Genomic DNA, 16,098 nt, shown 5'->3' with positions numbered 1-16,098 from the left:
ACCTATGACAAGGGTTCTAATAACCTATATATACTATGATAAATAATTTATGATATTAAAATTTTAATTTCAAACATGTATCCATTTCTTTTTTGAAAAGTGTAAATTACATCAAGCAAAATAAAAAACCTTAGAAAAAACAATTTGTATATTTTTTTTTTTTTTATTTTTTTTTTAAACCATCAATATAAAAAATGCAACATATGTGATTAGAGTTAAACACCTGTTTATTGTTGTAAACTATCAGTTTTTTCCTCTTTATGTCTTTTTATTATTTCTCTTCTTGTTGTCTTATTGATGTATACTCCACATTTCTTTTAAATCAAATTATTATTCCAGAGTACATTGAAGAAAATGATATTTTATTAAAGAAATTAAATAAAATTTGTAACATAAAATACCAGTATAATTCCAGCCCTAGCTGTGGCATACTGTGTCAGACTCCATTCTACGGAGTTTGGTCCCCATATTCCTACTCTGTCTCCTCGTTTAATACCAAGCTCTAACAATCCTGCTGCAAGTTGGTCTGTCTTAAAAATAAAGCAAAATAATAACATTTTCTGGAGCATCAAAGACATTACTGATAGGAAACAATTTAAATATCAATTTCCCCATATTTTGTTCTAAAGGACTGTAATACTTTGAGGTAAATGATCAGTGTTGCTTTCCACTATGTTTAATTAATTAATTATATCAATGGTGAAATTTGCATCATCCTATTTTATAGCTACTAAGGGATGCTTCATAGTATGTTTGGATCTAATTAAATCAGTGGTTTTGATAAATATCTTCAATCTAAAGTTGAATTTTCTTAAATAGTAAATGATTGACAGTGAATAGTATTTTTTTCTTGATAAATACAGGAAATTCTAACTCTCCTATTTCCCTTGTATAGACTTCGACAATTCATGGAGGTTCAATTTTGTTCTCTTCCATCTGAAGTTTTCCCTACAATTTAAAATATTGTTATACAAGTAGCACCATTATAAAAGGACATCATCACTTACTTTATATAGTATTGGAAATCTCTCAAATTATAGCCTAGGTACTTCCTGGTTGTCTTTTTCATTGTAATTAAAATGTGAACTGTTCATTAAAAATACCTCATTGTAATTAAAATGTACACTGTTCATTAAAAATACCTCATTGTAATTAAAATGTACACTGTTCATTAAAAATACCTCTTTGTAATTAAAATGTACACTGTTCATTAAAAATACCTCTTCTAATAGCTGACTGAATGTTTTCCTGACATTTCCAGTAGAGAAGATAACAGCTTCTTTATCAGGATTTAAATCAGCTCTCTGTTCCAATCCCTGACCAATGGTTACTCCTAACAATGGTGCATCACTAGGACCCTGGAAGTAGCTCCATTTCTGTTTTTGACTGCAAGTATTACTTGTAGAGAATCTGCATAAAATATATCATGTAAATAGAATAAATAGAGCTATTACAAACAATAGCTTTAGCCTTATATGGTCACCTCCATAGTTTTACTTAAATGTATATAAGATTTAATTGTATTTTGACTTTAAGCTGCATCAATGTGTTAGCTATAATTAACAATGAATCACTTTTGCATGTAAAATATATTATGGTACAGAATTGTTTGGTGATTTTGAATAAAAGGAGATGTTAAGTATATGTCGATGAGACAGCAACCCAATAACAAAAATAACCAAAAGACGTCTTAAGGACAATAAAAGTGACATATATACAGTCTTCAACAATAGACACCTATAGTGTCTATACAATATGTCAAGCTCTAAATTGTACATATGTATAGTCTATAAATGTTGAGAATTATTTAATAGGAACAAACAAATTAAGTTCTGCTATCAACACTGAACTCAAATTCTCTCATGCAGGCCTAAAATATTATCAAAAATGTGTCCAGATGTACATGTATATAAGTGACCAATGAACAATACACATTTATTTCCCGTGTCGGAGGGAGATATGAAGATTTGTTCACCCAAGAATATTCATATTTCACGAGGGCTCTGCCCGAGGGAAATATGATTTTTCGAGGGTGAACAAATCTTCATATCTCCCGAGGCAAAGGGAAATGAATGTTTTATTCCACTGCCTTTGCTTTGTTTACTATCAATACATTAAATATTATTTTGCATACATTTTTTTTCTTATCCGCTTGTTTTTGTAAGTCAAACTAAACACGACATACCCACTGATAAACAGTAAGGATCAAAATCTAATTATAAGTCTTTTTGTTTTATCGTCTGAAATAAATGTGAACATGATAATGATTTTTGCTATCGCTATTTTAAGAAGAATAAGAAGTTCAAAACGTTATGTACATTAACCGTGCGTAACTTCGCACGAAGTAATCCCGACATTTCAGAGGGGAATATGATCCTCAGAATGGAATATGAAGATTTGTTCAATGACACGTGGGATAGTCTCAACCAATCAAATATTGAATAAACTATCAATATGTTTAAACAGTGGAATAATATACAAACAGCATTCCTGTATGCATGACTTGAAGGTTTCTTTATCCGTACTTTGCCAAGCCATGTATGCATTAAATAAAGGTTTAGGTGACAAATTTTTGTAATAATAAACCTCTTGAATTGTTGCCAATGAATACACTGACAAATTGTCATTCCTCTATAACTTATTTAGATAACTGCCTCTGTGGTAACAGAGGTTGTGTATTTAATTATCTGGCAAGGTCATAGCATTACTTTAAAATTGGTACTGTGGTATTTCTCCATTTGTGATTAAATATGGTAAATAACAGACACTTCCCCTCTCTGAATTATAAATAATTTTCCATGTATACGATGTAAGTTAAGAATGATGATGGACTCTAAATAACACTGTAACACCATTTGGATATTAAATTTAAACTTTCATCATTATCTGTCATTGTCTGTAGATCAGAGTCATACTTATTATAAAGAAATTAATATTAAATTACTTTTCTGAGGAAATTGACCCTGAATCAGGAATATAGCTAAAACATTAGTCAGCTAGAATCATTCACAAGATTTTTTAGAATTAATACGTTATGTCCCTTGAAAGGCCAAACTTATAACTTCCTTTGGTTACTTTTATGATAAACTTTTCCAGTTATCATGGTTATGTCACATAATGTTAGAAAACAAATAACCATTTCATTTTAGTTCTCATTTGCACCTCTGAATGATAATAAGATAGACATATTACATAACATTTGTATTCTAAGAACTGGATAATTGTAGAACCCCTATAGCTAAGTCCTTGGCTTTTGTGATATTAGAAATTACAGCGATTCTTCATGACATACATTGTAGCTTTGCACATCTATATCATCTTTAGAACATATCTTTAATCACGCCATATTCTTTATGTGCCTTACCCTGTTCCAAGTCAGGAGCTTGTAGTTCAGTGGTTGTTGTTGTTTCATGTCTGTGATAATTGTTTTTCGTAAATAGTTTTGTAATAAATTAGATCGTTGCAAGTTTTCTCTATTGAATTGTTTCATATATTTCATGTCAGGGACTTTTATAGCGGACTATATGGTATGGGATTTTCTTATTATTGAAGGCCATACGGTTGCCTGTAATTGCTTACATCCACTTCACTTGAACTTTGGTGGATAGTTGTCTCATTGGTAATCATATGACAACTCCTTATATTTATATCATAAAGAAAAAATGTTTATATATATATATATATGGTATATATGTCTCTTCAGTGATGTTAGGATTCGAAACGGTATTTGGAAGGCCATATAATTTACCTCAATTTAGGATTGACTCTTGAATTTTGAAGAGTCGAAATAGGATGAACGGATTATATAAACCCAAAGGCAAATATAATACAAGCCCAAACGAAAAAATATAAACAAGTCTAAATTGAAAACAACGTTCAAACCTATGATTGCGTTGGATAAAAACCGCAATTTTTATACGTGTGCATGCTAAACTAATTTCTTGGTAGTGGGGTCTAAATATGGTATATATATATATCAACATTTGAAAGCTGTAATACAACACTAAATAAGCAGAATTATATATATATGTTCCAGGGTGCGAACATCATGTAGGGCACAAACAGACCCAGGGTGGGAACATGAAACGGAGCGAACATTTTTAAGCCCACGGACCCGGATTTGTTATATTACATATCAGTCAGGGGACTTACTGAAATAAATGATTTAAAGATCACTTATTTAAGTAGCAAATTTGAAATATTATCACAAATTGTGATTTTGTAGTTTTACCAAAATTTTAAACATATAGGTTTAGATTATATCTTATTATAAGTAAAATTGGAAAAAATGAAGGCGGGCTTTTCTTCTTTTAAATAGCAAGGTTTATGCCTTTGATGCAATCATTTAGCTGTAAATTCTATATTTGTTGAAAAAATACTATAATAAAGGCTTTAAATAATGAACTGATATTTTCTTAACAGATTTTTCCCAGCAGTGGGAGTAATTTTCCTGTAAAATTCAAGGTTTCATCTAACAGATTATGTAATAAAATTTTACTGTTCACGATCAAAATTTCACTGTTCGGGGTGTTGAAATTAATGGGGGTAATTAAAATAATACTTAAAGAAGTGATTTTTTTTAAGAAAATAGAGGTATGATACTTAAGTGATTTTTCATGTCATTATCCGAGATTCAGTACAAGGTCATAACCTGACATGACCGGTCATCCTATCAACACAGATGTTGGTTCTGATAATTTTAGCAACATAATTAGTCCCTGGATCATTAGTATTGTATATTTAAAGCTACAATAAAATTATATCACTTAGTCTATTAATTTATTTGCGGTAGGTCTTTTCACCACCGAACAACACTGCCGAACACCACCGAACACCCCAATTTTTTTTTTTTTTATCTTTTATCGTTATAAATGTCACCTAAATATAATATTTAAGTTATTACTTCATCAAATAATAAGATTAAGAGACCAAATATCTACATCGAACAGAAAAGGAGAGTCTTATAAGACCACAACTCCGCAAACCACCACTGCCATTGGACACCTCAAATATTTATTTTTTTCATTTTTTCTTCTTCTATAAAATATCTGTACCAATAAACATGATAAATATAATAAGAAAAGAGACAATATCAAAATCTAACCAATAAACAGAGATCGAAGATAAATACTTGAACTGATTACTAATTATGAATATATTTGAATTTTATTTGAAATATATATTATACACACAATGTAATCCAGGAAAAATAGTGATGATTCCCAAGACGTTTTTCATTATATTGATTATCGACTTTAACATAAAAATGATGCACATAAAAATCTAAAAATTGATTCAATTATACGTGATTTTATTGTTTTATTGTATAATATCACTTTTTTTCTAAGTGGTTGGTGTTTTTTGGGGTGTTCGGCAGTATTCGGTGGTGTGCGGTAGTGTTCGGTGGTGAAAAGACCCACCTATTTATTTGTACTACTTAAATAGGTGATTATTAAAGAAAGACAACTCTTACTTCCAACATTTGTGGACACAATGTTACTTGAATCAGTGATTTAAAAAAACACTCATTTAAGTAAGTCCCCTGACTGCATATGGTCTGCAGCCTATTTTTATTGTAGTTTGGCAAGAGGGATGCCTGAGCCAAGCATGCATATGCATGGTGTCAAATTCTTAGGCTTTTTAGTACAGCCTACAGGCACTTTTTTCTATCGTCAACTAAGCATCTTTAATAGAAGTCGACCTCCCTATGGATAAAAACAAGTGCCTGTGCTTTTTAGACATGTATCTAATGATATACAATCAAGGATTTGTATAGTGTACAATGATCTATGCTTGAAAAGAAAAGAAACACATATTCAAATATTCTTCTTCTTCCTGTCCTGATTATCTCTACCTGCTAGAAAGCTTAAAGACTTGGGAAGATGTTGCAATAAATCTTTGTAAAATGGGTCTATTCATTTTAAAACCATCTCTAGGTCCTTATCACATGAAATTTGTTGTCAAACTATGTTATGTAATCGTCCTTCTTCTTTTCTTCGTATAAGCTTCCTCTGTTAGGAACACCCCTCTTTTGAGGGTAATATGGATAAAAAGTCTTTAACTATGTACACACTCCGTGAATATATATACACTTGCTAAAATCTAAAATAGACTTTAAGTATCTAAGTTGAGTGATAATTGTCAACAGCCATTAAACACTTATCAGTTTTAGTCTCGAGTTATGCATCTTGTAGCACATATCACTTGTGAGCATTTCTAGTTCTTCTATTTTGACTTTGAGCTTGCTTTCACTGAATATATATGTGAAGTTTGTACAGTCAATTATAAGGACTGTAATTTTATGTCTATCAATGAATGTCTCTTTCCACTTCATTTCTCCAATGAATTTGGTTACATAAGTTTTTATCGGGTTGAAAGTTTCTTTTCTTGTCTCACTTAATGCTGAGCAGGTACTAGTAAGCATATGAATAAGGTCTTCTGGTTCGGTATCCGGTCGTTCCGTCCCCAAACCGATCCGGCCCCAAGTCGATCCGGCCCACGTCGATCCGTCCCTACATCATAATGGTTTGTTTAATCAAATCATTAGTCTATAATTGGTTTAATTGTTTATTCAACAATTGTCTAATGATTGTGAACTAAGGTAATGCCACTCGTAATCACTTATATAATTCAATCAAATCCTGATTGATTAAAGTTACGTAATCAACAAGGTCTTTATAGTTTGATCTTTTGTTTGGCGTTATGTCTTATAATAATTAATTGTATTTTTTTCAGGTAACATCAAAGGTTTCTATAACACACGTTTTTTTTTGTAATATCGAATATAGTCAATATATTTTTTTAAAGTTGACAATATTTTGAATAGTATGTAGATAAAAAACAAGTTATATGAGTATCCAATATTCTTTACTGCAAGATAATAACAAAATAGTTACACTGAATGCACCTTTTCACTCTCTAAAATATAATATCAGCACTACTATAATATAACAATAAATTCATACACACTAACAAACACACTATCTCTGACACTCACATAAATATATATAACTCTTAAATCATTTACACTAACAGTTACACTGTCACTCGCATAATATAAAAGGGGTCACACTTACAGCACTACAATAACATATACAGTAAATATCATACGCAGTACATATATAATATATATTATAGAACAACTAACAGCACTATAATTGTTCAATTTGATTAGCTCACCAAGAACAAACGCACTTTATTATTCTAAACATAAAGAATACTCATTAAGCATTTAATAAATAAATGTTATATAAACATATAGATTGTAGCCACATATGCACTAACATAACACAAGTCATACAGTTCACTCAATGTCAATTAAATCACTCGCTGTCAGTGTCTTCTTCTGGTTCTGGGTCTGGCACAGGAATGTCGTACATGTGTCCGACGGCACGAAGGAAGAAGGAGGTGGTGATGGTACCGTCTTGAAGTTGCTCCCATAGTGAAGAGAGGCGTCCCTGTGACCGTTGATACTTGGTGCGTTGCCAACGGGCAAGACTCTGTTCATCTACCAGACGCACTTGTGTATGTAACTATTTGTTATTACACAGGATGAAAGACTTGTTAAGATCACAGTCAACTGATTGAAAGAAATGCTAATTACTGCTGATTAATGTTGATGTCTGTTGATTGTACTAAATTCAATTATATACGTTTTTATTATAATTATACCCAATAATCTTGAAAAGTTGTAATGAACACATAATCAACATAGTTGTTTTAAACTCATCTAAAGAAAATATTTGTCAAAGGCCAATTTTTTTTACCGTACATCTTTTACATTATAATAAAACTCATAAACATTTATGAATTACAATTAATATATATCTTTATTTTTATTCCTTATAAATATATTTTTTTATTGGGCCGGATCGACTTTAAATATGGGCCGGATCGACGTTGGGCCGGATCGACGTGGGGCCGGATCGACATGAAAGCTTCTGGTTCTTGGTTGCACATTTGACAAGTTGGAGTAATTTCCTATCTGCTGAATTTATGCCGATCAGCTTGTAGTGTATACGTTCGTGTCATCATCCTACTTTTAATTAAACCTTTTCGAACATGTTGCAATGTGGTGTAGGAGATATGCGGCTTTCCATTATAGCTAGATATTTAAGTGATGTCTTTTGGACTGTGTCAATTTGAAGAGCATTATTCCAATAATTTGACATTTTAAAATTCACTAATGTTTTCCACTTATATTTAGTAGGCAGACTGCTTTGGAGTTCCCCGTCCTGATCCTGATCCTAAGATCGTAAACTTTATTATCACGGATAATCGGAGTTGTTTCCTGAATGTTCTGTATTTACTGTAGCAACACATATTTCCGGTCCAGAGACGAAACATGTCAAACTTCACAAAAGTATGATTGTTTTGCTACGATACAATTATATACCACAGTAGAAACTTGGCTCGTCAATAAGCTTTTAAACTTTCGCCATTCGTACAGATGCATGTATTTTTAAAGCCAGTTGTTACCTCTGAATACGTGAAAGAGGAATCCATATAATTTTCATGAAGCTGTTCAGCACCGGAACGTCTTTTTACCACAGAACACCACAGAATACCACAGAACACTCAAAATATACCACAGAACTACACAAATAACAACAAAACTACTGAAATATGCCACAGAACAGTAAAATTACTTTATAAAACGCAAATCTAATAATTCCGAATTATATTATTTCTTTAATTCGGGTTACACCAATGACATGATGATTGACTGGATATGGGACTATTATACTAACAGTCCCAGACTGGATGAGATAAAAATGATCATAACTTTTTTGTTATTTTCCATATTTTGTTTACATTTGGAGACCTTTGAGACACTAAACTAATGCATTGTAATAATGAAAATCTAAAATAAACATTTAAAAAAACAGTTTTTAGCAACAAAAAAATTACTGTACGGTTTTCTCAATCGCTGATCAATATACGCTTTGAATATATTGAACTGATCGATAAAAAGTGTTAATAACTCTTTTGCTTTACAAAATTTTTTCGTGAAATTAAGAAAGATCTCATATGTAACTATTTATTCTGTGAAATTAATAAACCTATAAGACAATGATTTTAATTTTCCAACTAAAATGATGGTGATCATCGGTTCACATTTTAATCTTGAATTTTTATTATCATAAAAATTTTATTCTTGAAATGACTAGACAATAATTAGATCAGGAAGACTGCTTTCAACATTCTATTTAACATAATATATATTTCATTAATAATTGAATATTTACAAAATTCTTCATTGTTTGGATTCTAGCTGCCACCTGATTATATAAGATAATTTAATTAAATGTATTTGATGTCTCAGGTGTGATAATTTAAATGACATGTTAATTGGTGATTACCACAAGTGTCAAAATTGGTTTATCTAATTAAATTTCGGTACTTTAATTGTGTCGGTGAACTTGCTATGGTCAACATTAATTTTGGACTAAAAAATATAGAATATATATGTAAATGCTCAGTTCAACGATTTCTAAATGCATACAAAATTTGGTAAAAATCCGAAATATTGTTAAATGATTGGAGAAGATACACACACAACATAAGATTCCAAAAACAGTCATCGAGCTTGAACTTTTAATTGACAATTAACAAGGCACACTTATAATATGTTATAAGTCAACTCAAATATTACTGTCCTACAACAACTTTTAATTAGATATCTTATTGAAGTTTTATATATAACTCTATAAATGGAGAAAACTTTGATGTACACACATTCGCCAATTGTTTGAACAACTCTAGATATCAGCTTAACAAATAACTTCATTAATCACTTTAATAAAGTTTAATTATTTGTTGACAACAACTTCAATAAAATGTTACATTAACCATTTTGATTATTTATTGTAACAACTCTTAACATAGAATTCATAAAAAAGTGACAAAAAAAAACACCTGGTAAAACAAAATAAATTTAACAAATAATTACTTAATGTATCTAAACATTTTCAAAAATGAATTAAGATTACAAAAAAGATTAAAATGTATTTAAAATATAAATGTCACAAATATAAATATATTATGGTTTGAATAGCTAAGGGTTTTCGGTATGATCCCAATTTATATTGGCCATTCAGTTGGGGGCGTAGCGTTAATGAGTCCACCCTAAATAGAAAAATAAATTTTATTTGAATAATGAATGTCAAATTATAAAAAGAATTAACAATAGCACGATAATAATGTCTGAAGTATTATTATTTCGAAGTTCTGTGGTAAATTTTGGGTGTTCTGTGGTATTGTGTGGTGTTCTGTAGTGTTCTGTGGTATTCTGTGGTGTTCTGTGGTAAAAAGACGCTCCCGTTCAGCACTGACATTGACAGCAGCCTCTGAGCAGGGTACAAGTTAAATCGGCACCCAAAGAAAAAGTCAAATCGGCACCTATTTAAAGTCATTTCGGCATTTGGTTAGTCAATTTGGCACCAAATGTTTTTGACCTTTTCCCTTTTTTTTTTTATTTGAGGTATGGGGAGAATAGTTTTTTTTTTGTTTTATTTTTTGTTTTTTTTGCAAAACGTACAATGTACAATTGCAGAGATTGATTAAATCCACGTTAAAAAATCATCCTGTGCATGTAATTAAGCAGTTACAAGACACAATGAAAAATAATCAGTTGTTTGCTGTTTGATGTTGTACAGTTTGGAGAAGATGTTACTAATACTAAGTTGAAAAACTTTTTGCTAATCTGTGTGTCCTTTTCAAACAAAAAAATATGTTTAAACTAATGTACAGTTGTATATAGTGATACCTCGAGCGAACATATCTTAAAAAAAATTGAAAAAAACAGAGTCTTCAATAGTTTACTTGCAAAACATATATATATTAATCATGGGTACCGAAATAACTGCCTTGGGTGCCGAATTAACCAGGTCCAGATTTGATTAGGTGCTGAATTTACTATACTGGGTGCAAAAGTGACTAGAATTCGTTCAGCAGGTCAGGAATAACCATTAATTGATGGATTATACCTCAATTCAGGTATAATCCACCATTTGACATATAATGAGATACACCAATTGAGGTATAATGCAGTTTTTATACTAAAATTTTTTTTAAGATATTAGAGCATCTTTTTGTATTTACCATAACATTCTTGGATGACCACTTACTGATGACATGTAATTGATTCTGACACTTCGTGCTGCATTTTGTTATATAAACCTAAAAACTAAAATGACCCTCCTTTTCCTACTTATAAATTATGAGTTTTTATCTATTAAATCTTATTTTTGTTACACAGTCTATTCCTATCCATTTCGACTAACAATTCTTAAAGTTGGAACTGATGCAGACTTAAGGAAACCATTCGTGAATATCCATCAATTAGTGGATTATACCTCAATTGAGGTATAATCCACATTCTCACAAAATGCAGAACAGGAAGTCAGATGCAATTACATGTCACCAATAAGAACTTGTCAAAGCTTAACTACTTAACATGGTATATGAGCAAAAAGATACTCGAATATCTTTTAAAAGTTTTGTGATAAAACTGCATTATATACCTCAATTGGTCTATCTCACTATGTCAAACAGTGGATTATATCTCAATTAATCCACCAATTTATGAATTAGTGGTTATTCCTTACCCATTTAGATCCTCATACAAATTACTATGTTTACATATTATCACCTATTATACAGGTAGATATATCACCTACATGGTTGATAATGTTAGACAGATTCCTGAAGGCAATTGGTTTATCGAGTGTATTTTGCGTGTTTGTTTACTTATGCTCGACTCCAATGTTATATTGTAATTTACTAGGATTGTCAGTTTTCCTGCTGATGGTCGGTGGTCCTCCACCATTAAAAACTTACCACCACAATATAGCCAAAAGTGCATAAAGTGGAGATAAACACCAACAATCATATTTTGATTTTATTTAAAAAAAACTCATTTGGGAATTTGACGTTTCAGAATCTAATGCATTCTAGGTAAAATTTTCAAAAGTGTACACCAAAACATGTCATTGTGATTGGTTAAAAATGTCTGTAAACAATGGAAATTCAACCAATGATGTGACATTATTTTCATTTTGGGGTATATCATCATGATCACGAGGTCACAAAAATTTTTCAATTGAAATTTATAGATTTAAAATTAATTTGTATTTTAGAGAAAATGTAAACGAGATAAAATTATTGTAGGACTAATCATGTTAATGGTATGATAATGTGATAAGAAATTCTTACTGGAATCAACATCAATAGAAAAACAAAGGATATGGGGTATCCAAGCATGACACAAAATCAGTATATGCACAGCAAAAAAAACACACTAAAAGCAAAGGAACAGCACTTTTATTGCTGTTCTTCATCTCAAAGTCACAGTGAGGCCTTCAACATAGAGCAAAAACTCTCACCTCACTTCAAGTTTAAGACGACCCCTAGCACTGGCTTGAGCAGAATTCTTTGCAAAAATAATTTGGATAGACTTTGTAAGATGTAACACCACCTAATCGGGCCGGGTCAAAAAAGATCACATACAGAAAATAATACATATTTAAAACAAAATAGTTCCTATCCACAGGTGTAAATCTTAAACTATGTAGCATACATTTTAGTAATTAAGGTATCAGATCAAGAACACAAAAATTTCTAAAGATTAAAATACAACTATAGTCCACCAGTTGAGCCTTGCAATATTCAAGATCATTTACACTGTCCAACAGTGCCCTAATTATCTGGTTGATTGTGCTAAAGTGCCTTTTCAGACAACTAGCAGCACACTTCTGCCCTTCTATTCAAGCTGGAACACTTCTAATGTTTGATTTTATTTTTAATTGTTTATCTTATATAAATTAGATACAAAATAATTGATAACTATAGCTAGCAGTACAAAATTTGAAAAGATATATTTTTGTTTCTAGGTATCTGTCTTGCTTAGATGTTTACCAAAATTAAATTTAGGTCAAGTGAGACATAGAAAGAGTATCAAGCAGGCTGTGATTGATGAAGACTTTTCATGGGCTACACCAATTGTAGAGAGACATCAGGGGAGAGAAGAAAGAGTAAAAAAAGAGCAAGAAGTTTCAAAGCTTCATATGGTACAGAGGATGAAAGATTTATCAGGAAGACCATACTGGGAGAAAGAAATATGTGAAAAATATGGACTAGATATAAAGGTAGTTAAAACCTAGTCCTAGAAGTGCTATAATCCATTTTAAATAAGACCATTCATATAAGGTCTTTTAGTTCTTTTATCATCTTACCTAGCCACTCATTGGCCTCAAGTCATCTTTGAATTTCGATTTGAGTTTGCACATGTCATTGTAAAAATAGATATACATGTATATGAATGTGCATGTATGGACATAAGGTTCACAAAGGTGATTAGAAGATTCAATAAACATGTACATTAAAGAACGCTAGCAACAACTCTGAGGGGGTCTGTAGGTGGCCTGATGCAAGGCTAAAATTATGTCCCTATCTAATATCCATGATATCCATCATTTTCCAATGCATTTATAAATTTCCCACCCTTCATCTTGGTCATGCTGGTTGACCTCTATTACAAGACCTACTCATTGTATTCATTGTTAATTTGTTCTTGTTCTTAACATGCATGAAATATTAGCTACTGGAAGGAAAGCAAGCAACAATTAATTAATTGAAAAACTGTTTTAAACATATTTTTGTCAATGATGACGTCAATAATTTTAAGCTATATTTCAATAGTGTAATTTGACAGAATATTGTACACTAAGTTTTTGTTACATTCCAATTCCATGGTAAATATTACATACATTGCTATAGGGATATCTATCTCATATCTTAAATTATACAAAAATACTTAACATGCATGTTCTTTTAGGTAACTGTAATTTGTTCATTGAACTAGAAGTAGTGTCATCTTAAATTCAAAGATTCAGAAGTGTACCCAAAAAAAATAATCCTTACAATTTTCAAAATTAATAAGTATTCAACCAATGATATGTTTTTATTTATAAAAGTTTATGAACAATGATATTACCCATAATGCTCTTCATTAGCATGATTAGATTCTGACACATGGAACGGGGACCTTATTATTTCCCCCATTACTTCAATGCAATTTTATCAAAACTGAGGGGTAGATTTTTTATTCCCTATATTAGACTTAAAAATGTCAATAACTTTCTTGTAATATTAGCCCCCTTCATTGTTTCTTTGAGAATTCTCGAAGGGTCATGACCGGCATTTGAGAGAGCAATACTGTTTTGAGTATTGATAGGGTCATTTTATTAACTTCCAGGTTAAAATCGAAAATAAAATTTGGACCATTTACTCAGACAATCATCCACCCTATACATTTCAGAATCACTTAAAATTTAACAGAAGTTGAAAGTTTAATGAATACCTTTTAGATATACTACAAATTTAGGCATCTTGAAATCATTTTCATCTCAGTACAATATCCCATTTAAAAGATAGTAGATTTATTAAGGTACTTCATTCGTGGGTACTGGACTGGTATCCTGTAACTGGGAACCTATTCCACATGAGATTACATCCATGTTTTATATTTTAGTTGTTTAAGAAAGTTGTACTGAAGAATACACCAAGTGTAAACAAGGACTTAAAATCAGTGGCACATATGATCAAAATCACACCAATAACATTTCCATATGGATTACCTGAAACAGAAGAAGATTTTGAACACTGTATTTTACAAGACAATGGGGAATTTATTGTGAAGAAAAAATTGGAACCAGTGACTGAAGATTCTATAACAATAGATAAAGAACCAAAATTAAATATCTGGGAGATGGATTTTCTTGAACTGCGAAAACATGCCAGGAATAAATTGGATAATTGGGATATTAATTCAGAATTTTTTACTCCTGAACATGTTTATGAATATAATCAAGATAAGAAAGAACATAGATATTTTGGAGATAAAGCCATGGGTGGTAAAAGGAAAGATTGGTATTAATGATCTACTTATAGAATGATAAAAATTAACAAGATTATTAAAACTTATCAATTTCTCTTATTTAGTCTTTTACATCTTTTTGGTATTTCATCTATTGTGCATACATTTTAAACACTCCTGTGGAACAACTGTCATTCATAGATGCCTATTTAAACAACCCCCAGATATCAAAATGGAGATTATATTTGTGATTCATGTATTTTTGCACTATTTGGTATTGTCATATGGTATGGAATGATATAAGTGACAAAAGCATTAAATGTCGGATTGAGTACTTCATCCTATCTAAAATTAATATCTCCATGATCTGAAACTACTGTAGGAACCCCTCTTTTGATTTGATGGGAGATACATGTAATCAATATACAATGCACTTTTGATTTGATGGGGGATACATGTAATCAATATACAATGTACTTTTGATTTGATGGGAGATACATTTAATAAATATACAATGCACTTTTGATTTGATGGGGGATACATGTAATCAATATACAATGCACTTTTGATTTGATGGGAGATACATGTAATCAATATACATGTTGTACAATGTAGCACACATACAGTTAGCAAGTTACAAGTGCAGGCTTAATTAAAATACAACTGGCCTCTAGTTGTGCTGAGAAACTTGACAGTAATGAAAGTATGAATAAAAGGCATGATGGGGTAAATTTCAGTGAGACAGTAACCTAAGGACACAAAAACAAAATGACATCTAGATTCTAGAGGTTAGCATAGTTACTGTCTTGCTATATCATATCCAGGGACCTCGGTTGCCAAGTGGTCTAAGTAGTTCAACTATTGTATCACTAGCCTGTCATCATTGAGGTGAGTTCAAATCCAGCATGTGGCAGGTGCATTCGACTCCAATCTTAATTGACTAAGATTGTCAGTTTTCCACCTCATGGTTCTCTCCAGCTTCCTCCACCAATATTAACTGATCGCCATGAAATAGCCAATAGTACTGAAAATGGTGTTAAACCCCATTCAATTAATCAATCATTATATCCAAAATATTTTATGGCTTGTACAATTCAGCTAGTAAATCCTAGATGCACTGTACATGTATCGCATCTGTCAGCCATTGAAAATTCCTGGTATAAGTTGAAATTACATTTAATTTTAATTTCAGAGTATTAATTCAGTGTATTAGTTAGGGA

General features: G+C 31.1%; 2 protein-coding genes across 2 annotated transcripts in view; one reads left to right on the top strand and one right to left on the bottom strand.

Annotated features, from left to right (window-relative positions):
* Window positions 1-6,594, bottom strand: part of LOC127715558 (medium-chain acyl-CoA ligase ACSF2, mitochondrial-like) — a 28,545-nt gene extending 21,951 nt beyond the window's left edge. The window contains exons 1-3 of the mRNA XM_052221646.1: window positions 5,855-6,594; window positions 1,221-1,410; window positions 402-530 (exon numbers count right to left, since the gene is read on the bottom strand). Coding sequence (XP_052077606.1) covers window positions 402-530; window positions 1,221-1,410; window positions 5,855-5,919 — 384 coding nt within the window. The 5' untranslated portion in view covers window positions 5,920-6,594. The remainder of the gene's footprint in view (window positions 1-401; window positions 531-1,220; window positions 1,411-5,854) is intronic.
* A 1,612-nt stretch (window positions 6,595-8,206) lies between these two features.
* Window positions 8,207-14,998, top strand: LOC127715581 (39S ribosomal protein L30, mitochondrial-like). Its single transcript, XM_052221670.1, has 3 exons — window positions 8,207-8,362; window positions 12,894-13,148; window positions 14,534-14,998. Exons 1-3 carry the CDS (start codon window positions 8,345-8,347, stop codon window positions 14,936-14,938), a joined length of 678 nt encoding a protein of 225 aa, XP_052077630.1. The 5' UTR covers window positions 8,207-8,344; the 3' UTR covers window positions 14,939-14,998.
* Window positions 14,999-16,098: the final 1,100 nt, after the last annotated feature.

The sequence above is a fragment of the Mytilus californianus genome, unplaced genomic scaffold (assembly GCF_021869535.1).
Source record: "Mytilus californianus isolate M0D057914Y unplaced genomic scaffold, xbMytCali1.0.p SCAF_9, whole genome shotgun sequence".
NCBI classification, from domain to species: Eukaryota; Metazoa; Mollusca; class Bivalvia; order Mytilida; family Mytilidae; genus Mytilus; species Mytilus californianus.
This window is presented reverse-complemented; position numbering and strand designations above follow the sequence as displayed.

Bases quoted from the DNA above. Each gene is read 5' to 3' on its own strand.
- LOC127715581 (XM_052221670.1), top strand. The intron at 13,149-14,533 runs GTAGTTAAAACC...TTTATATTTTAG, and splicing joins AATATGGACTAGATATAAAG to TTGTTTAAGAAAGTTGTACT.